The sequence below is a fragment of the Pundamilia nyererei genome, unplaced genomic scaffold, assembly GCF_000239375.1.
Source record: "Pundamilia nyererei isolate P.nyererei 1_Seehausen unplaced genomic scaffold, PunNye1.0 scaffold00091, whole genome shotgun sequence".
Lineage (NCBI taxonomy): Eukaryota > Metazoa > Chordata > Actinopteri > Cichliformes > Cichlidae > Pundamilia > Pundamilia nyererei.
In genome coordinates this window covers 527,524-549,226 of record NW_005187492.1, presented here as the reverse complement: position 1 = coordinate 549,226, position 21,703 = coordinate 527,524, and the positions used below count along the sequence as shown (strand labels likewise).

Genomic DNA, 21,703 nt, shown 5'->3' with positions numbered 1-21,703 from the left:
TATATATATATATATATATATATATATCCTTTGAAATGGCTCTTAATCTAATCAGAATCCATTGTTTCCATAATGATGGAAATCTGGCCTGTCGTTTCAGTCGCACGTACACTCTACCAGCTTGACTTGGAGAGATGCTGTGCTCTATGGGCCCAAAATTACGGAAGCGTGAGGAACACGGAGGAAGCTTGGAATTTATTTTTTGATATATGCACCACTGAGCAACTCGTGTTCAAATAACTGAGGCACCATCTTGTCATCAATGCAACATGCACCTGAACCCGTGGATGTGGAAAGGTGGAATCTATTCAAATATGCTTGCACTACGCGGTGCCGGTTTAAGGGTTTTGTTTTGCTTTTTGTTTTGTTTTTAAACAAGAGTTACTCATTAAAAGTGCCTCAGCAGTAGAGCTTGGCCTTTTACTGCTTTGACCTTTATTTTATGATTTATATTTCCACCTCAGTTGAAATGCAGCACTGAGCTCCTGGGACCTTTTTTAAGAAGTCTGGTCTCTCTCAAGTACATGTATACATAGTGCTTTTTAAAAATAAAATAAAATGCTGTTATCACTCAAGAGGAAGTGAGCACAGAGTGATGTAACTGTATTACATGATCTGGGATTAGAAATCCTTTATGTGCTTGCAAACAAGGTTCAACACCAGGACATCACTGGGCTGCAGATCCTCCCTTTATCAAATATTGTTCCAATGTCTCAGTTTCAATATAATATATATTATCCTGTGTATAATATAACAATATAATATATGTAAACAAAGTGTGTTTTCACATCAGTACTCAGTAAAGGTGCCATATCTTATTTTAATGGCTCTGCTAGCATTCATCCACATCCGCATTAGTGTTTTGAGCTGTCCTGGTTTGTGACCCTGGCGCTGCGAGTGCTCGGATCGCGCTTTAGATGTTTACTTCAGGTTTGTGCCATAGCAGCGACTTCAGCCCATGAAAAAAACACAACCATAAATCTGCTTATAGCTAAAAGTGAGGATTTATCCTGAAGCCTCCTGATTTAAGTGTAATGTAGCAGCAGCATGTGTGTCATTAGGTTAGGTCCTGTCTGTTCCTCTCCAATGATAATGTAGGATTTCCATGCAGTCTAGATTATGTGCTAAGAATAATGCCTCAGAAAGAGCAGCACAATAATCAGTGGCACAGTGACCATTTCATTTTCTCTCTTTCTTTCTGTCTTTTTTTGTGGTTGGGGGAACTTGAGCGGCAGACCATCTGCTCCTCAGAACCGAACTAAAAGCGGCAGTCTTTTGAATTATTCATTTTTTAAAATGAAGCACATTGTTAGAGACATTTGGTCAGGGTCTAAAAGCTTACCTTGGGTCCTGAAGAAGTGTGACTTTCTCTCACAACCGAGCGAAGATAGTAATGGATCCCCCAGAGAGAAGGGGATATGGGAGTTATCTACGTATGTCAGTCTGCGTAGCTTCTTCCTTTAACTTTAGTCTTTTTCCTTCAAATGCAAAGACCTTGTCTTGTACTCAACGTTCAGCCAGCTATCATCTCTACCACTATCCTGCCTGACACAGAGATTGGCTATTACCATATCATATGGCTGATTGAATCCTCTGTGCTGCCGGTGGCTTTGCTGGTGGCTTTCTCTGCAGCGTATGTACACTGTGTCCTGCTGTTTAGAGAATATAGAAAGAGCAGATAGATGTCAAATTGATTTATTTATCTGAAACGCACAGGTTGTTGTTGTTGTGGGAAAATGTAGCATCTTACTTTGAACTTCAAACAGAGATTACTGATGATTTTCCCCTTCACCACACAAATTTATCAAGCATCTCCGAAAGAAGCTTTTTCTCTCCTTTCAAAAAGGTTTTGCTTTTGTCTGTCCTCTCACAAAGAAACTGTTTCCATGAATGACAGCAGGTCATCCCGATAGATAACATCTCACCTTCATCTCGGCTTCACAGGGTCTCGGCCGCGTTTTGAAGACAGCCCGCCGCGGATTGCGGAGGACCCCTCGGATTTGATTGTCTCCAAGGGGGAGCCTGCCACCCTCAACTGCAAGGCAGAGGGCCGCCCCATCCCCAGCATTGAATGGTACAAAGATGGTGAACGTGTGGAGACAGACAAAGATGACCCGCGTTCTCACCGCATGCTCCTGCCCAGCGGCTCCCTTTTCTTCTTGCGCATCGTGCACGGCCGACGGAGCAAACCAGACGAGGGCGTTTACACCTGTGTGGCCCGCAACTACCTGGGAGAGGCCATTAGTCGCAACGCTTCACTGGAAGTTGCCGGTAAGGCCTTGTGTTATTGATCATCGTGCTAACAGTGTTTGTGGTTCCTTTTGCATTATATCTTGATATGTATGTTATGTGTACACAGATGCCTCACAGTTGTGTCCCAGATCTTTTTGCAGCTGCCTGCCAGCTTTGTGGAGGTTCACTGGAGAAGTGGTGCTTAAAAATAATGACATGAAATACACAGACAATAGGAAGCGACTTCTAAAAATATTGAGGTGTAGCTAAAATCAGTGATAAGTAATGGCCTGTGGATTCGTCCTTATTTTTTGGCTACTTTGGCAACAGTGATGCAATTTGTCTCCAAGTCTGTGTGTGTTAGTTGTTTAATAGCACTTTTAGAAGAGGCAGGCATGCAATCATTTTGTGCCACATTAGGCAGCTTAGCTACTATCCATAAATATTAAGATATAACAATACACAACACATGAAAATAATTTCAGTTTTTGGAAGTGAAACTGTGGTATATAATGTAATGGGTGCAGCTGAGTGTGGATGCTGACCATAGTTAGTGGAGTTTGTGACATTTCATCTTTAATCAAACATCTGGATTTATTGAATGACGCATCTGTGGCTCCATTCTGCACTATTGTGTCGACCACAATCTCCACAGATGCAAAACTGTTTATTACACATTTGCTAAAAAGAAGGCAAACTCAGTCACCCATTGCGGCTGATGAAGCTTCCGTCCCCCAACTCCGTACTCATCTGCAGAACAACACCCATCTTTGACAGCTCGTTCTGTGGCTGCAGCTTGCACTGTTTCTGCATAACTGCATAAAATGTGTTTTATTAGTGCTGTTATCAGTGAAAAATGTGCCTTCAAAAAATATTAGCAAATGTTATATTTGATAGTAGCAGTAGTACGGTTTTTCTTTATTGTATTTTTCATTTCATGATGTGTAAAATGTTTTCTGCCTGGGCTGCGGGCAGGTAAATTCATCTTTACAAAGCCACGCTGTTGTGATGTGAATTTCAGCATTGTCCTTAAAAGTTTTTGAAAAGATTTCCCTGGAAAAGACGTTGTCTTGATGAGTGCATCTGTTGTTCTAAAAGCTGTATCATTCCATCGCAAATCAGCAAATTTTTAGAATTTTCTCCAAGTTGCGCAAAAAATTCTATTCTCCAAAGATTAAACATTTATAATGAGCACTGTGAATTTCCAGCTCCACACCTCAAACATTCTTTAAGACATATTCTTTTGAAAAATGCTCAGTTGACCCACACCACAAGGCAAACATCTAAACATTTATAAGAGCCTGCACATTTCTGCAACAAATCTTTGGACACCTGAAGCCAAGATAAACTTGTACCTGAATGATGGGAAGAGAAAAGCATGAAGGAGGCAAACGGCTCATTATGCGAAGCATATCGCATCATCTGTCAAACATGATGGGGGAGACGTGACTGCACGGGTATGTATGGCTCCCAGTGGAACCGAGTCACCGGTGTTTATGGATGCTGTGACTGCTGATAGAAGCAGCAGGATGAATTCTGTAGTGTACAGGGATATACTCTCTGCTCAGATTCAGCCAAATGACCTTCATCCGAGATTAAGAACAACTATTATATTTTACATTTTTTTGAGTTTCTTCAGTTACTTTTGAGTCTCTGAAAAAAAAGAAGATTTTTTTTAATCACTTGAATCAAAGTTGAAAGTTTGCGCTTCAATCAGATCTTGATTGCTTAATTTAGAACAGTGTAGTTGTGTACGGAGGCCAACATTACAAAAAAGTGCAATTATCTGCTCACTTACGGAGATGAATGTAACTGTTCAGGAGATGCATGGTTGTATGTTTGCCATGCTTCTTATACTCTGACACTATTGTGTCTACAGATCACTGTGAATGAGACTTTTGTCTGAGAGCCGAAGCGCCCAGAACCATCAAGGAGGTCATCACGTTTCTCACTCCTTTTTTTTTGTTGTGAGACCTCACCATTTAGAGGAATTAATCCAAAAAATACATTACAATACGTATGATTATATGTACAAACATTATAATTGTATGTGATAGAATTAGAGAAATTGGTATGTACTAAAGTCAGTCTCCTAATAAAGCATTTCTGGGTTGATAAATACTATTATAAAGGGTGTTTGTAGCTGATTTCAGCCTGGCATGGTTCCTGTAATGTGGCTTTGTATTGTGCTTCTGTTGGTTTTCAAAGTGCAAGGTCCCCGCAGCTTCTCAAACAATTGTGACTGAAATTAGCAGCACTGATTGGCCATTTTGGTAATTGCAAGCAAGCATACACCCAGCATGACCCATGGAGCCAAATTTTAGGAAATAATGCCAGGCTGACATAAATTATGCTTTGATAAAATAAGATCATTATGTTGCTATAGTTCAAGTCTACAAACTACTTAAGGAAAACCTGAGCCAAAAAAATAAAAAATGTAGATAATCATTATTTGCTAATTACTCTCCCTCCCTTTTCTGTCTTAATGGATTTAACATTTAGTGAAGGAAATGCCAGAAAATTCCCCATTACAATTTCCTAAATCTAAGTTCACGTCTTCAAATGTCATTTCGTCAAACTCCTCATATTTGAGCAATCGGAAGTGGTGAAATATGAGGATTTTTACAGCCGATACAGAAGATAAGGCATTACTCATCTTTTCTGTTGGGGCTGCACTGATGAATGTTTATGTCGGCTGTACTGGACTTCTCTGTGGCAGTTAGATTGCCATCTCCTCACCTCAGAGTCAGTGTGTACAAACAAGATCAGGAGAGTATGCCTTTAAAGCTTTGTTATTTGTTAGCTTGCTGCTGAGCAGTACAGAGTGTGAGCTTCCTCATCTGTTGGTGGAAGTGCACTGAAGTAGAAAAAAAGACTCCCTCATGGAGCCGTGTCTGTTATTTTTTCTCCCCCGTCCAGGACACGTGCCATTGTCTTCCCCCTCTCCTCGTTGCGCCGGCGTGGCTCGGCCCTGGGCTGAACTGCGGCTCTCTTTGGCACGAGAAAATGGATTAGTCAGTGGGTTGATTAGGGGAAGGAGCCTAACAGATTAGCAAGGTTGAATTGTCCTCGTTAAAAAACACAAAACAGCAATTTGAGCAAGGCCTTATCTGCCTCCATACTGAGGCTTCTTTTCTAGCAGTGTGTGTGTGAGGGCTCACGGCTGGCTGACCTCATCTGTGGCTTGGGTCCAAAAATAGGGACAGCCTCCTCAGATATCCTGCATATTGACAACCATAAGTGTCTGCAAGTAATGCAGATATCCAAGCTGGGAGGAGATATAAGGCTGTCATATTGCCTCTTTTGAGTTGCTGATAATAAATGTAGCTTTGTGTGCTGCTGATTACAGTGCAGTCATACTGGTGAAGGGATGATTCACCTGCAGGCACCGAGTGACTAACAGTATTAATAAGTGCCTGTTTTGCTCTAATCTCAGTGCCTGCAGCCTACCAGGGCATATGCTAGGACAGCATGATGGTGGTCTTGGATTCCCCCTCCCGTCTGTGTGAGGTTGTGCTGACTGTGGGGTAAATAGTGACCCAATTAGCACTGGCATCGGGGGCGGGGGGAGTCTGCAGTGTTAATGAGAGGCCAGTTTTAAGCTGGTGGCCTTGCAGAAATGTGTGTCGGTTGTGGCTCGGTGGCAGGAGTCTGAGAGACAACAGGTGGGAGGAGGAAGAGCTTAAACCTCCCACTGAGCAGAAATGAATACTGATGCATCTGTGTGAATGCTGCAGCTCAGAACAGGGAGCAGGAGTGCTGACACTAACCTGGTTTTCACCACATTAATTACTCATTTATTGCCGGTGAATGATGCATAATGCATTTGGCTGCATGACTAAGACTTTTATCTGTAGTGCACTAGCCACATGCCGTACTTTTGCTTGAACTACTTGGGCAAATTGTTCTTATTCCTCTGAACTGCAGGGTGTCATGGATAACTGTAGGGCTCGAAGACTTGTAGAAGCCCACGTGAATCATATTTGGAAACATTTTTGGAACGTAAGCCGCATTTTTTCAGAGCACCACTGCTACAAATTAAATTCTAGCTGATCACAGAAAACTAAATTAGAGATGCTTAACATTGTGCCCATTGTTTCATCTTTCTGTTCATTCACACTGATACGTTTAAATTCTTTCACAGAAGTATTTGTTTGCTGACACTGGGGTGAAGCACATTTCCATTTTATTATTTTTCCACATTTTTTCCGCTGTGGTTGGTTTCATTCATGCAATGCTTCTTCCCAGGGGAAACCATGGATGTGTTAAGAGAGCTGACTATGGGCGCGACCCAGTGGCAGGGTACATATCACATGGGCTAAAAAGCCCTTAGGAACAGAATTGCTGGTTCAGGGCCTAGCGGCTTCTAACTGCATGTCATTTCCCTGCTCTCTTGTCTGTCAGTCTCTGCTGTGCACGGTCAAATAAAGACTAAAGGCTGCCAAAAACATGTAAAATAATAAAAAAGACAGCTAATAATTTGCTGTCACTCACCAATTTGCATTTTATGTGGGCGACATTTCTTTCCAGAGTGTCACAAATTGAATAACTGAATTTAATTATTTCTTAGCATAACGCTCTTTAGATAGTTTAGTTTGAAGGTTGGTTTGAAATGGTTCAGGGACTGATATTTTGCAGTGGTCCCGCGATAAACGAGGGACCACTGTATACAAACGCTGAGAAATATAAAAGTTGAATCCTTTTTCTCTTTTGTTCTGAGGGGCGGGGGGAAAATATCGACACATCGACGAACATCATCTACAGATATATTCGGTAAATGCCCAAGACATCTTGAGAAATGTAAATCGCCGCTTGATTCATCCATTTGGTTGGTTTGTTTTGGAAAAACCGACCGTAAGGAGCGAATATCACACCTGAAACGAAGCGCTCTACAGGAGTTTCCCCACTGGAAGTAGCTTATGCCAAGGTGCACATAATCTATTCACATTCCCTACTATGAGTACAAATTTGAAATAGAAATTCATAAATTCCTCAACAAATACTGAGTAGTTGCTACAGGATGGCAATTTAACTGAAAAATGATATAGGCTTTACTTTCATATTGAGATTTTGCAGACATGTGACCACGTGACTAAATGAGTATTCTGCAGCTGGTTGCAACTGATGGGACAGAGACAGAGTGCAAGTGCACTGAAACATGCACTAGAGGGGAAAACATAACAACATTAGTGAAATCTATTTGCACTGAGATACAAACGTTTCTGTGTGAGCTGTGCTAAGAAGCTATCTTAGCAGGCTATGCTAGCAGTTAGAAACTAATGCTAGCAAATATCTATCGAACAATTGTGTAACAGTAGCAGTTCTGAAACCGAGGCTGAAATCTCCTTATAAATGTGTCGTTGTTCCAGTTTTTCATTTGTTAAAAAACCTTTCTATAACTAAGCTGTTAATACTTAGTTAAAGCATGCTAGTGTTGTATGTTTTAATGTTTAAACATTGTTTTGCTAATGAGTAAACTGGAAATGCAACAGGATAATGGATTTTAATCTCGATCCTATTTTGATCAGTTGATCAGTAAAAAGATTTTTCTCCATATTTAGGTCATCCGGTCGAGGCTCCATCCACCCACAGTTAATAAGAATTGCTACTGCTCCTGTAGCATTGGTCAGAATCTAATCAAACTTGCACGTAGTGATCACTTAATAGGTATTCACCAAAATATTGCTCAAGGTCAAGGTAACATTTAGTTGCAGTAACTTGTGAATTATAATGGATTTTGAGCCTAGTACATCACTGACGTGTGTTCTGGTCCTTATTCAGCCTCTAATTTTAGAAGCAGAGTGTGAATGATGGCTCAGAAATGAAGGCATGTACTCCAACATGATTTGGAGAATCAGCTATAAGTGGTGTGCTCTTAAAATGTTAAAATAATTTCCCTGCTAGAACTACTAAAACCGAAGTTTGGATATACGATTAAAGACTTAGCTTTTCAATTTGACACCTTTTGAAAACTGTTCGGGGTCATTACCCCATTGTTGTTGTTGCAGTACTTTCCAGTAGAAGAAAAAGGCCTGATCACATTAGCTACTAGCCATTTTAAGATGTAACAGGTTTTCTTTGCAGAGCTCATGTTTCCACAGAAACTCTAAGAAAGAGGTTTCTATAGTAGAACACTTGAAGTTGTGGCCCTCGAGCCTCCGGCCTCTGGGCCTGCGGCTCGGTTCACTCTGGCACAGCTGGCTGCTGGCAGAGCTGGCGGGCACGCCACTGCAGCCCCCTCTGGCTTCTGCTCCATGGCTACTGGGTGACCCCTCATCTGGGGCTCTTTCCAGGAGGGTGGCATGGATGCCCCTCTGGTGGTCCTCCTTGGGCTCTCACGCTCTGGGGCCTCTGGATGTCTGGAGGCTGGATCTCCTCCATGCCTGCACTGTTAAAAAAACGGTAATATTCCAGCAGCTGGGGTGCCAAAATACTACCGTAAAATAACAGAAAATAACTTTCCCATGAAAATATGGTTATTTTCAGTAATGAAAATAGAGTTTGTTGCGCTAATTTTACATGGGATTCTGCCTTTTCTGCCATATTGCACCATCAGCCCTTCTGGCCATCACCAGTAGGTGAAGAGTCTTGACCACGGACACAATACCGAGAGTGTCCGAGCCGGGGCTCGAACTGCCAACTCTTGAGCCACAACAGCCCTAAATAGCAATGATAATAATACTTATGTGATGTAACACAAGCTTATAGGAATCATGTTATATACTTTTCCATGGCATTACATTTGAATTCAACAGTTCGATCTTTCAAATAACGGACAAATATTTGTGAAATCATGATACATTTCTGAATGTATTTTAACAATCTAAATATGCATATGTACAAAAAATATATTTACAAAATGTTATGTTATGTTGATGCTATGTTATTTTACCTTTGACATGTAAAATCACAGTCTACTTATGTAAATTTAATGATATTCTAGAAAGACAGTACAAAACTGTAAAATATACAGTAAGATACTTTGACATTACGGTACTATTTTTTGGAACAGTGTGCTTCATGCCCTGGGGGACAGGGCTATGGTTCCCTACATCCTCTAGCAGACCATTACATGGGGAAACCTTTTGAATACAAGCGCGCTGATCCACACAGGTGTGCACACAGGTGTTCACTGTTCATAGACATAAACTACACCTTTATTGGCTGCTATTTCCAAGCACATTATGTGCTGTCAGTCCTGCTTGCTACACAACAACATTCAATATTTAGTATTTACTGCTATTTACACTTAGCTAGATTAACGTGATGGTGTTGTGTTTAGTATGTTTCTTTATTTTTTTTTTTTTTTTGCTTGTTTTCTCTTCTTTTTCTCTCAACAGGTGATCCAGGAGATTTTTTTCCCTTTTTAAGTGCCCTTTCTCACTGTCCCTCTTCCCTTCTGTTTTTCTTTTCCTTCATCTTTCTTTCTCCCTTTCCTATCCCTCAGTCATGTCTGTCCCGTCTGTAACAACTGAAAATAAAATAAAATAAACAATAACAACAAAGGCTGATCAAATGGACCAATACAGCAAGGCCATGATGATCCATTTGGCAAAGTAAATCCATTGGGTATCTTTGTTGGTCTTCAGACAACAATTCTGACGGCTAAAGAACCAAATGGGACAGGCACAAAAAAGGAAAAAAAAGAAGAAGTTGTGGCCTTGATTCACACAAAAGAGATGAATATGTAAAGTGTAGCAGAAATGACTGCTGGCTTCACTGAACCATGAGATCTATCCATAATTCATTAAAATTATCTGAAAATGTAGAGTTCTGTCTTCAGGACTATTCCTATTTGATGCAAATTTGCTGTTTAAGTAATTATTTTTATGTTATACTATGCATTTTTTTGCACCTGTGGTCCAGAAGTTATGGTTTTTGTGTAGCTGCTGTTGCTCTCTTCCAGAGTAGCTTGTAGTAAGGAACGTGCACAGCTGCGAAATGCCAACAGCAGTCATAATTCTGCCTTTTTTCCGTCTCTTTTCACCGTAGTGCTGCCAGTAACCGGCTGCCTTGCCTGCCTGTTGAAAAACCAGAATAATGAGACGGTAGGAGTGGACTGAAATCCTTTCCCTTATTCTTCCAAAGCAGCTTTTTTTGCTTAAAAAAGAAAGAAAGAAAAACAAGGGGGGGGGGGGGGGGGGGTAGTAGTTGTGCCTATTTAGAAATCATGAATGTGAATGTCTGGCTGTCTCGGCAAGGAGAAAGTCACATGGTGTGCCAGGATTAGAATAAAGTAGGACAAATAAAAAAATAAAACTTGCTTAAAAGGCTTTAGAGCCAGATGTTCCTCTTACTCCTGATGAGGGATTATGAAGGAATCAAAGTTCTGCTTGCAGCTTGCTTCTTGGCTTCTCCTGCTTTCTGTTTTCCTTTCAGCATAAAGAATGTGCAGGTATTATCTCTGATGAATACAGTTTATAGAATATTTGTTTTTTGGTGCATGAAATCAGTCAGGCTAAATTTTAATATGCAGTTGTGCAAATATGAACCACTGGCATGATTTATATGAATCCTGTCAGGGATTACTAATATTGCAAAAATGTCTTCACTCAGTGCCGATTTGTAATTGAAACAGCATTGCATTTTTGGAAAATGGAAGGATTCATGACCAAGTCTTTGTCATAATGGCTGTTTGCCCTGGAGTGCCTTCTCATCACCCATCAACACCATCAGACAATGGGTGGATTAAAGCAATCTCTCTTCGCTGTAGGCAAAGTCTCCATTAGCTATGACAGGGCAGTATCACAGCAATGGGATTAGACCACCTCCCTAACGGGTTTTCTGCTCTCCAGAATAAAAGAACAATCGAAGTCAAGCAGCGGGTCGTCTGCAACTCTCCAAAATGTGCGCTTGCTGCTGCTGACCTTTTACCCTTCTGTCCACCCTCCTACCTGTCAGCCATGAAAACACAGAGCTAGTTGTGCGCTTACACATCTGTCAAGGCCAATGCTGTCTACTGTGTCTCCTTCCCACACTCGCTGTCACCTCATGTTTTGCACGAAACCTCTGCAGATTGTCGTCCCCCCCCCAACTCTCCTGTCTGTCACACTCACGCGTCATGTGTTGCTTTTTTTCAGCCGCTGCGAATAAAGAATCCATGGACTGCTAGTCATCCATATACAATGTGCAATACAAAGGCATTTTCATATGATTAATCGCTATTGTTCATGTTTCCAAAAAAACATTAACAGATGGCCTTTCTGCAGTGTTTAGCTCTCGTCTGCTCAAGTCTATAATATCACTTAAAAATCAAGTGATGAATATTTTCGGGGAGATTAAGTCTCTTAATCTGTATATCCCTGAAATATTAAAGTAGTTGAAATGAACGGGCGCTCCTGGAATACTCAGCACATAAAAGAATATACCACCAAAAGTCATTTAGGTTTGCTTTTGTATTGTTTAAGCTCACAGAAAGTGCCTTGGGGAATATGAGGATTTGTCTGAGCAGAGGCAGGGTCAGCTCTTAACTGCCCTGCAGTAACCACACTGCTTGTCTGAGCCCAGTGTGAATGGATAGAGGAGAGAGTGTGGGGCCTGGTTTGGAAGATTGCTTGCTAGACCCAGTCGCATTATGTCTGAGAAGTTATATTAGGGACAGCAGCCCCTCAGGAGATGCGGTTCATCTGTGTTTCTGAAGAAGTTTGTCGATTTCGTGGTGGGACCGTCATTGCATACAAACATCCATGGGAAACTGTTTGGCATGGCAGCCTTTAAAGTCGGAGCAAGGAAGGATCACATTAACTTGAACTTCAAAGAACATTTCGGAGCTTGTGTTGTAGTGTTTGGGGGTAATGATGGCAGAAATTCTGCTCTCTGGCGTTCGTTTCGACCCTCAAATGTCCCACTTTCTGTGAGACTGTGCCTGGGGACTCTAGGACTTAAATGCTAAAGGTGTGTACGTGCATGGGCTTTCTGTGCAAACTCATGTCGGTGTGTGTGTGTGTGTGTGTGTGTGTGTGTGTGTGTGTGTGTGTGTGTGTGTGTGCATGTGTACAGTTCAGGGATTAGCTCCTTGCCCATAACTTTTTCACTTCAGTCACTGTGGCAGTGAAACAAAGGCCTCAGCGCTCCTATCTCACCAGGCCTTGCAGACTGAAGTCTAAAAATAATGCAGCACTTTCAATTAGCCCTTCAGCTCTGCAAAGCATTTCAAATATGCAGCCAAGTGAGCAGCTTCAGGGTTATTTGATGAACAGACTGTTGTAAGAAATATCGTTTTTGGTTGTACTCCATCCATTTTAATATCTTAGAAAACCCAGACATATTCTGTGAGTAGTTTTCAATTCACGCTGATTGCTTTTAGTCAGTGGTGGGATTGGTAATTTGTTTATTGAACACAAATGAGCTCACTCGTACGCCTCAGAATTTGTTCAGTTTACTGCATTTTTAAGCAGTAGACTCAGACCAAAGGTTGTCATGATGCCAGTATTTCAAAGTCGTTGCTGATACCAAAGAAAATACTTGATACCATTGTCGATACCACATAGGAGTAGGGAAAAAAGAATACCATCTTTGATCTGATTGCTCTTAGCAATACCAGAGGTACCAAGGTGAGGTGCTCCAACCTGAAGTTGTGCCTTTTTTCAGCTTCATGGACATGAATAATAACTTTTTATGTAATTGAACACAAATTTATAAGTAATGCATTTCAATAGGAAACATGTTTTGTGTCAGAAGCAGGTTTCCAGAAGCAGCCGAGAGATGATTGCATGGCAGCAAGGGGAAAAAAAAGTTTTAAACGAAGTGAAAACGTATTGTATTTTTCTAAATCTAACCAAATCGTTTAACAGCTAAACTTAACCGAACTGCACATTTGTTAAAAAAAAAGTATGACTTGAACTTATGTAACAGGCATGAAAGCCAACAGAGCTTACTCCTCCACCAAACATCCAACCACTAAATGTGGACTCTTTTTTTTGCCTTTTAATGAGTACATATGAAACTATACTGATGTTCAGGGGACACAAAATAATTGGGAAATTCATGTTGAGGAACACGAAAACAAAATTCAAACAGCACAATTAAAAAACATAATGATCATGACTAGATTGCGACCTGCCACAGACCATGCCCTGCAGCAGGATATTGTGCCCAGTGCTGCAGACCTTTCTGGATCAAGAGCAAAGCTAGTCCCTATATGCTTCCTATCCAAGATGCTGGGTTGGTGCACTAATAAGAGGCAGACACAACCAATGATCCAAAGCCGTAAGCTGCACTCATCCAGGAATGAAGAGCGACAACAGAGCCAACTTGTACATACCTCATATTAAACACCATGTATATATTGTATCTACACATATGATAGTTTTGGTCTATATATAATATTGTGTTTCTTTCTTTGTGTTTGGTTTTGCTGAAGTTCCCAAATGTTGTGTTGGGAATTTTGTGGAGGGTATTTTTCTTTGTAGCAGATCTTTGGTCCGTGGATACATAAAGAGCTTCTGTACCGCATTGATTGACTGTGAATAATAATTAGTATATCACTGATGGTAAATGAGAAATTTGATGATGTCAAAGGGGTCAGAAGTCTTAATTTCCAAAAGACTTCTCACTTCAAATCTTGTAGCATGAAACAAAAAGAAATTGGGGGGAAAAAATGATTTCAGTCGGTAAAGAGGGTAAACTTCCTCTTTGTTTTCAATGCACTTTAGTTACAATACAGCCTGAGTTAAAGAGAGATGGGCAGAGAAGGTAAATGAATTTACTGTCTGGAACTTGACTAAGTATTGAATATTTATTGCTGATTACCCCAAGACAATCGTGCCTGTTGAACAAGAGTGAGAAATGATTTTCCGTCTTTAAACAGCTGCGATAAAGTGATTTCAAATGAGATTTTATTCAAGCCCAGTGGATCTGAATATTGATGCTGTATTAAAAGGCCAGGGCTACCATGTCAACACGGACCTGTCAGGCATGCTGGTGGATAATTAATGTTGCATAGATTTAGTCAGGTACTCAGAGTAATTGGCTGAGAATAAACTAAGTGCAAGTCGATTTAAGGTGGCTTACAGAAATGTCACAATTCTCAGTGACTAAAGACGCCACTAGCTTCCATATACCACTTTCTGCAGCTCAACAGTTTACAGTGAAAACCAGTTTTATTGGAAATTTAAAGTTAATTTTCACACAAGTGAAAAAAGCTGCAAGTCATTTCAGATTAAAGAAATTAATATTTTAATATAATTTCTTTTTTAAAAACACACATCATGATATTTCATTAAGAAGCTGTTGAATAGCAAGGTATGCTTATTTTAGGTCCAGACTGAAACATATTTATTCTGCAAGTTAATAAACCAGAAGCAATCTATAAAAACACAGAGAAAAGCAACTTTTAGCTCTGCAAGTTTGTTTTGGCAGATCTTTACTAGGGATGGTATTGATAAGATTTTAACGATTCCGGTTCCATTTTCGATTCTGTTTAACGATTCGATTCTTTATCGATTCTCTTATCGATTCTTATTTTTAAAAAAGGAGAACACTAAAGTCGATTAGCTTAGAACTTTGTTTTATATCTTCTCTTTGAACAAGATAGAAATTTAGGAGTAACATGGCCTTACATACCCAACAGTGACAGCTTAAGAGATCCACAGCCTACGGCTCTTCAATGGGTGTCACAGGGTCCCCAGGAAAAAAATGTAAATGTAAAATAATAAAATAAATATTCTTCTGTAGCAATAACAAAGTATAACATAAATTATTCTGTAGCAATTACACAAGAATATCCAGTAATGTCCCTGCCTACAATTAAACACATTCACTTACCAAAGTGAAATCGGGGCATCTGCTGTGGCAAATGGGTGCAAGACTTTTACCACAAACTGAGTCACTGCTCGGTGACATTCGTCTATCCTGGCCTGAAAGGAGACGCTACCGGTAGACTGCAGCGAGAACTGCCAGCATCTGAGCCACCACAGTAATGGCAGGTTTTGTAATAAGGCAGATCGTGCTAACATAATATGCACTGTTAGTTGATTATTTACCTGCCGCATTAACAGGAGAGGACGTGCAAACGTTACCGCTGCTGCTGGGTTGAGATTCACGAGTCCGGAGCGGAATTAAAAACACGACATTCATTTAAGGTCATCGTGTGTTTTGTGAGCAAATGGCTTTTGCATATTCGTAGTGTTTCCTCCCTTAAATGAAATATCTACTTTGCAAGTATTGCAAGTTGCCCTGTTGTCATCCGTTCTCGTAAAGTAAAACCAAACTTTTGAGCGTTTGAGCCGCTTAGGTACCGTGTTTCCTGCCAGGTAAATGACGCTCCGCAACGTGGTGACGTCATTTGGGGCGACTGGAATCGATAAGAGAATCGTTGGCAAACAATTCCAAGGAATTGAAACAGTGGGAACCGGTTCTCAACAAGAACCGGGTTTCGATACCCATCCCTAATCTTTACACTAGCTGCCCTTCATGACACAACCCCAAAGGGATTTGTGTCTTTTCTTCTTGAATTCTTGAATGACTTTTTGCTTGTTAAGTGAATGTGTAAACTACTACTACTATGGAACCACTCATGCAAAAAATAACAGGAGTAGAAAAAGATTGCAAAAGTATTATGCTATAATTCTGAACAAATGAAAAAAAAAAAACCTTGAAAAAAAACCACCTTGAAAAGTATTCATTTAACAATCCAAGAGGCAAAATATTTTCAACCGAGATAAGAGGGTTTTAGTATTCTAATAGTGGGATTGCAAATACTTACAAATGACCAAAGGTTTTTGAAATAACCTCTAAAAAAGCAAGAGATTAGCTCTGATATGCAAGTGATGGCCACTGGGATATTATGTCCTCTTGACTTGCAGCAGACAAACTTATTACTTAGTGTTTCCTCTACCATTGCATCAGAGTTAAGGATGTGTGACCCCCCCTGACAACCACCAGTGGTTTACTCGTGGATGTCAACCACCTAATGAATGGAGACTTTAAACCTAATGAATATAACCAATGATGCTACCAGTGCTCGACACTCAACTTTAACTGTATGTTGACCAGTGATGGTTGACCAGTAACGCCGTTACTTTTTTCAGTAACGAGTAATCTAACTAATTACTATTCCTATCGTTACAGTTACTAACAAGAAAATGCTGTCCGTTACTATTTTTCAACCGCATCTTATATCAGTTGCACGGAAGTAGCTGTAAGTAATCTGGGCGCTACAGCTTTAAGCTGCTGCGCGCGCTCCCGCGGACGGTAATCACGATCACTGTCTAGCACAACACCTGGAGCTAAGGGGGCAAAACAGTCGCATGAATGCTGCTGTTTGACTGAGGAAGAATAAAGTAGTCGGCCAGTCACATGACCACTTAAAGACAAAGCAACAAGGTGATATATACCAGTTTTTAAATTGTGTTTTGAGATGTGAGAGATTTGTGACGTTTAGCGTGTTTGGAGTGTGTAGTTAATGTGTTGTCTTGTGTAGTTAGTGTGTAGTGTTGTAGATAGTTTTGTGTTGTGTGTCAGAACAATGAGGCAACTGCTGTCTCCAGGTAGAAACAGGAGGAGTGATACACTTTGCTGCTGTCAGACCTGCAGGCTGTGATGTTCTCCTTTACAGTGGACAGAAATTATTTTTTGGAGTGGCACAAATAATTTGTGTGGCATCTTATTGAATGCAGAACAGCTGATTGTTCTGTAAATAGTTTGAAATGGTTATTTTAACAAGGGTAAAAAGTTAATGGATGCAAATAACTTTGTTTGCAAAACATGCATATGATTTTAAAATTGACAATTTATATTTGTATTTAAAGTTATGAAATATGATTCATTAAACATGTTTGTGGTTGTTACAGTAAAAATATAACCTTTTCTACTCGGATTTTATGTTTTTTGTCTGATTTTAGATCAGTTGTGTTAGTACAGTGTGTCAAAATGAAAACTGTAAATTCAGACACGTGAGGTTGTGCTGAAAAGAATGATACCAAACAGGGCAAAGTAAATAGTTTTTAAAGGTAAAATGTGGAGGGAAAATCAAAAGTAGTGAAAAATGGCCAAGTATACCCTGGACCCCAGAGGGTTAAACGTTTTTTTTTTTTTTAATGTAACGCAATAGTTATTTTTCAAGTAATTAATTACTTTTAGAATATTGTAACTCTAACTCAGTTAGCCCTCCACAGCAGTGCCAGTTTCTCATGTGGCCCCTTGAGAAAATGATTTGGGAAAATTGGCCACCCCTACTCTAAGGTAAATTTGGGCTTTCATTGCTGGAGTGTTGGTGAAACTTGCCAAAATCAATAACCCTAACCCTAAGTGCAGGGCAGAGCCAGAAATAGCCCGATATTCAGAAGAAGGCTCTTATCATTGATGACTCAGCCACAGCAGACATTCGGAGAACTTCAATTCTTAGCACTTGATTGGAGCAAGTGAACTCACATTTCTTTTTTTTACACTTGTTTTGCCCTGTAAAGACTTAAAAAAAAAAAACCTTTCCAAATGTCTCGCTTGGCCAGCAGAGAGGTGTTAAATGATTTGTGTTTGGTCTGTTACAAAGGCAGTCATTGAGTGAAGATTGGCAGAAAAGCCCAAGATCTTTTATCTTTGCATCTCAGAAAGATCGATGAAATATTCATTACCGTGTAAAAGCAGACCGATTGATTATACTGGAATAATACACTTTGGTTCAGAAAGGATCCTGTAGGAGTGTGTCTATTGAAAATGCGAGCCTGTCAATTCAGTTCAATTGTACAGCAGGTCTCTTGAGAGCGTTCAGTTCGCAGCTCTCACTGAGGCTTTCATCTGTCCATCACAGCACAAGATTAGAAGATATCAGAGGTCGCCGTGTCAAAGTTCTGTCGTCATCCACAGGGTGGCGGGAGCTCAAACTTTAGAAATGACACGAGCGGAAAGGCTTTGCTCGGTCGGTGCTGATTTCTCTTGACTCAGAGATGTGCTGAAGATTTGTAAGATAGCTCTTGAATCAGAGACACAATCCTCTCGTTGATTCAGAGGCACTATTTCTTCTTTCTCTCCCCTGCACACGGGCTAAATTATGAATGTGCTGTTATTTGTTTACTCCATGTTGGAATGAGAGATGTGCATTATTCATCTGTTCTGACAGGAGAGACATCAGAGTAGGATGCAGGCTTTAAAACCAAGCACAGACTAACAAGGACAATGCTGGGGATGTAAGCAGTCAGGCACATGTAGACACAATAATTGACTTTCTCTATAAAAAAAAACGTGTTCAGAAAACTCTCAGCAGAAAGATGGTTCACCTGGGAGAAAGCAGCCTTAATTACTTCCAAGACAAATTGGTACTTCATTTGTTGATACTGGTTATATGGCTGTGTGCCTGTTTGCTGATCTGTGAGTCTGATTTCCAGTCTTTGTTTTAAATACATTACTCATACAGGGCCTTCTGAAGCTAATTAGATTTCTTTGTGTTTTCTTTTTAGTCCTGAGAGACGATTTCCGGCAGGCCCCGAGTGACGTGGTGGTAGCTGCCGGTGAGCCTGCTGTGTTGGAGTGTGTACCTCCACGAGGTCACCCCGAGCCCACCGTGTCCTGGAAACGCAACAACGTCCGAGTCAGCACCAAAGATGAGCGCGTCACTGTAAGTTCAACAATCATTAGAAAAAACGTTCATTTTTAGCGAAAAATACAGCGATTTGTAAACCCGATAAACTCCACTGCATTAATCTTTACATCTCTGGATCATCTCAAAAATCAAGACCTCAGAGGTCAAAGTAGTCATAGCTGGTAACCTAAACCTAACCATATATTTGGGAGAAAGCCAAAATTTACTTTCTTTTGTAAATATTTTTTGATCTGTGTAAGTAAGAATGATGATTTTCTTTGTTCTCTGATTGCAAAGACTTTGGGGAGTGACTAAAGAAAACAAAATTTTAAGCTTGTGTGCCTAGGGTTAGAGTTCTGTCCATCCCCAATGATGACTCAGACCTCAAACGGTTAACCAGTTTTAAGTTGGATGCAGTCTCACCTCTGGTAAAAATCTCACTCCAGAATGTTTTCAGTTGTCCTGCTAAACAAACAACCAAAAACATCATACCAACCTCCCTGGCAGAAGAGGTAGAGGAAGATGGATGTCTGTTTTTTGGATTTTGTCATCAGACAGTGATCACGAGGGGCTGCGCGGACATCTCAAAATTATGATGATTGAACATGTGCCCCAGGCGGTGGATTTCAGGTGGCCTTCAAAGCTAATAGATCCAATCTTTCCTGCATGTCCTGAGCCTGTCTCGGGGTCTCCTCCCTTTAGGACACGCTTCAACCACCTCATCTAATCAGATGCCTAAACCACTTTAACTGGCTCCTTTTGGAGGAGTAGCGGCTCTACCCTGAGCCTCTCCCAAATGACAGAGCTCCTGAATATTGAGGTGGAGGGATTGGTATACCCACGAGAAAGAAAGACGTACCTGTGGGCTGTCCTGTGGGCCACCAGCTGAAGAAGGAGTCATAGGAATTTGGTGCTTTGTGGATCAGGTGGCAGCCAGAGGCACAGTGATCGGATCCTTGTTACTTTCTTACTGATTCGTTTATTATAGACCTACTGTAGTTTCCAATTCCTAACATCCATGATCAATAATTCTGGATATAAATCCAATGAAAACCAACATCGAACTGTGCTTAATAATGGCCATAGCCTTTATACATGAAGTGTGATAAATATTATTGGTCTGTGCCTTGAGGCTCAATTGTTGCCAAAAACTATTAAAAATACAATAGAGACCTACATTTGAAATGAACACCAGCCCTGAAGTTTATTTTGAGTTAATCCCACATACTCTCTAGTGATGTGAGTACTTTGCAGTGCTCCAAATGCGTATGAATCCATCTCTGAAAATAGTTCACAAAGGTACAGTTTCACTTCTGACTGAGTCACACTTAATTAAAATCTGTCTTTCATTATTTTACTTAAAAAATTAAAAAAGCAATAAACATCTGTGATTTATTACAGAGTCATTACAGACTGCAAAGGTAGACTTTGAGTACCTGGGGTAGGAATAAGTTGAAATTTTAAGGTTAAAGAGGTGTTCAAAAAGGAAAATGACCAAACAAAATTAATTTAAACTTTAACGTGTACAACTGTGAGCAAAGACCTGTGTGGATAGATTCTGGTTTGTCTTTCTTTCCTCAGGACTGATAAATATTCCCTCAAATGGTCTAGAAAAACTCTGTTGTACAGGTGGGAGAGATATCAATTCAGACTGACAACAGTTTCTGTTGACTATCATTTAATGCGGACACCTTCGTACGCTGCAGAGCGTAAAGTGTCTCTGATTCTGCTGTTGCTTTTCTTCGGTCCTCTCATGTGTAAAAACAACAGCTGGACACAATCTCTGGTTGTTGAAAAGTAGATTTGGAACTGTGAGAAGTCACAGGCGGATGAAAGATATTGTTTACGTCAGTAGCTCAAGCAGGAGCTTTAAACTGAACTTAATTTCAAGTAAATCTGTGCTGAGAACCTCAAGCATAAGAATGTAGGTAGAAAATAAACATCACAGCAACGTATACACGTACACCTACAGTGACTCATACAGTGTTTTGAATATGAGCGATTAATGATCTTTGCATCAGTGCAAACATAACTAAACATGCCATTGTGTTTTTCAGATGCGTGGTGGCAAACTGATGATCTCTCACACCAGGAAGAGCGATGCAGGCATGTACGTCTGCGTGGGCAGTAACATGGTTGGAGAGAGGGACAGTGATCCTGCAGAGCTGGTGGTGTATGGTGAGGTTCAAACAGTTACGTAGTCAGTCCTTCGAAGAGCATAAAGTGGTCATGTTTAAAGGCATCTGTTGTCTAGCAGAGCGCCCCGTGTTGGTGCGAAGGCCTGTTAACCAGGTGGTCATGGAGGAAGAGACTGTTGACTTTCTATGTGAGGTCCACGGGGATCCTGCTCCTACTGTGCGATGGCGGCGAGAAGAAGGAGAGCTTCCCCGCGGGAGGTGAGCTGATGGGCATGACCGCAGACAAATAGAGAGACAGACTGTTGATGCACACACAGCCTGAGAGCACTCTTGTGTTAACACACGTGCCCCAGAAAACGTAAATATGTGCAGGAGCTGTTTATTAACTCGTGTCTTTCTGTTACATATCACACCCGCATCACATCGCACTTCTGAGGCAGCAGCGCGCCTTCTCCCTCAGACTGATTCCACCTCGCAGCCATAATGAACACGTCGAGAAATCATTCCTACCGTTCTCTATAAAACCGTATAACACCGTTCATTCTGTGACAGGTGATCACACCAGTCAGGCATAAGATCCCAAACAGATTTTTGTATTATGTCTTCATGCAGCTGTTTTCTCAGATTTATAGTGTTCATATTATTTATGAACACCTCTCTCTTACAAGTCATTCCTACTTTTACTCTCTTTAGCAATTTTTGTTTTTTAATCACTCTTTTTTAATCTATCTATCTATCTATCTATCTATCTATCTATCTATCTATCTATCTATCTATCTATCTATCTATCTATCTATCTATCTATCTATCTATCTAT

General features: G+C 40.6%; 1 protein-coding gene across 2 annotated transcripts in view; it reads left to right on the top strand.

Moving 5' to 3' along the window:
* Positions 1–21,703, top strand: part of LOC102201922 (roundabout homolog 2) — a 66,787-nt gene that overhangs the window by 8,790 nt on the left and 36,294 nt on the right. Inside the window, exons 2-5 of one of the 2 annotated variants that reach the window (XM_005739310.1) lie at positions 1,945–2,271; positions 18,627–18,784; positions 20,806–20,926; positions 21,006–21,144. In XM_005739310.1, the coding sequence (XP_005739367.1) occupies positions 1,945–2,271; positions 18,627–18,784; positions 20,806–20,926; positions 21,006–21,144 (745 nt within the window). Of the gene's footprint in view, positions 1–1,944; positions 2,272–18,626; positions 18,785–20,805; positions 20,927–21,002; positions 21,145–21,703 lie in introns of both variants that reach the window. The other variant, XM_005739309.1, reaches the window with a different exon arrangement.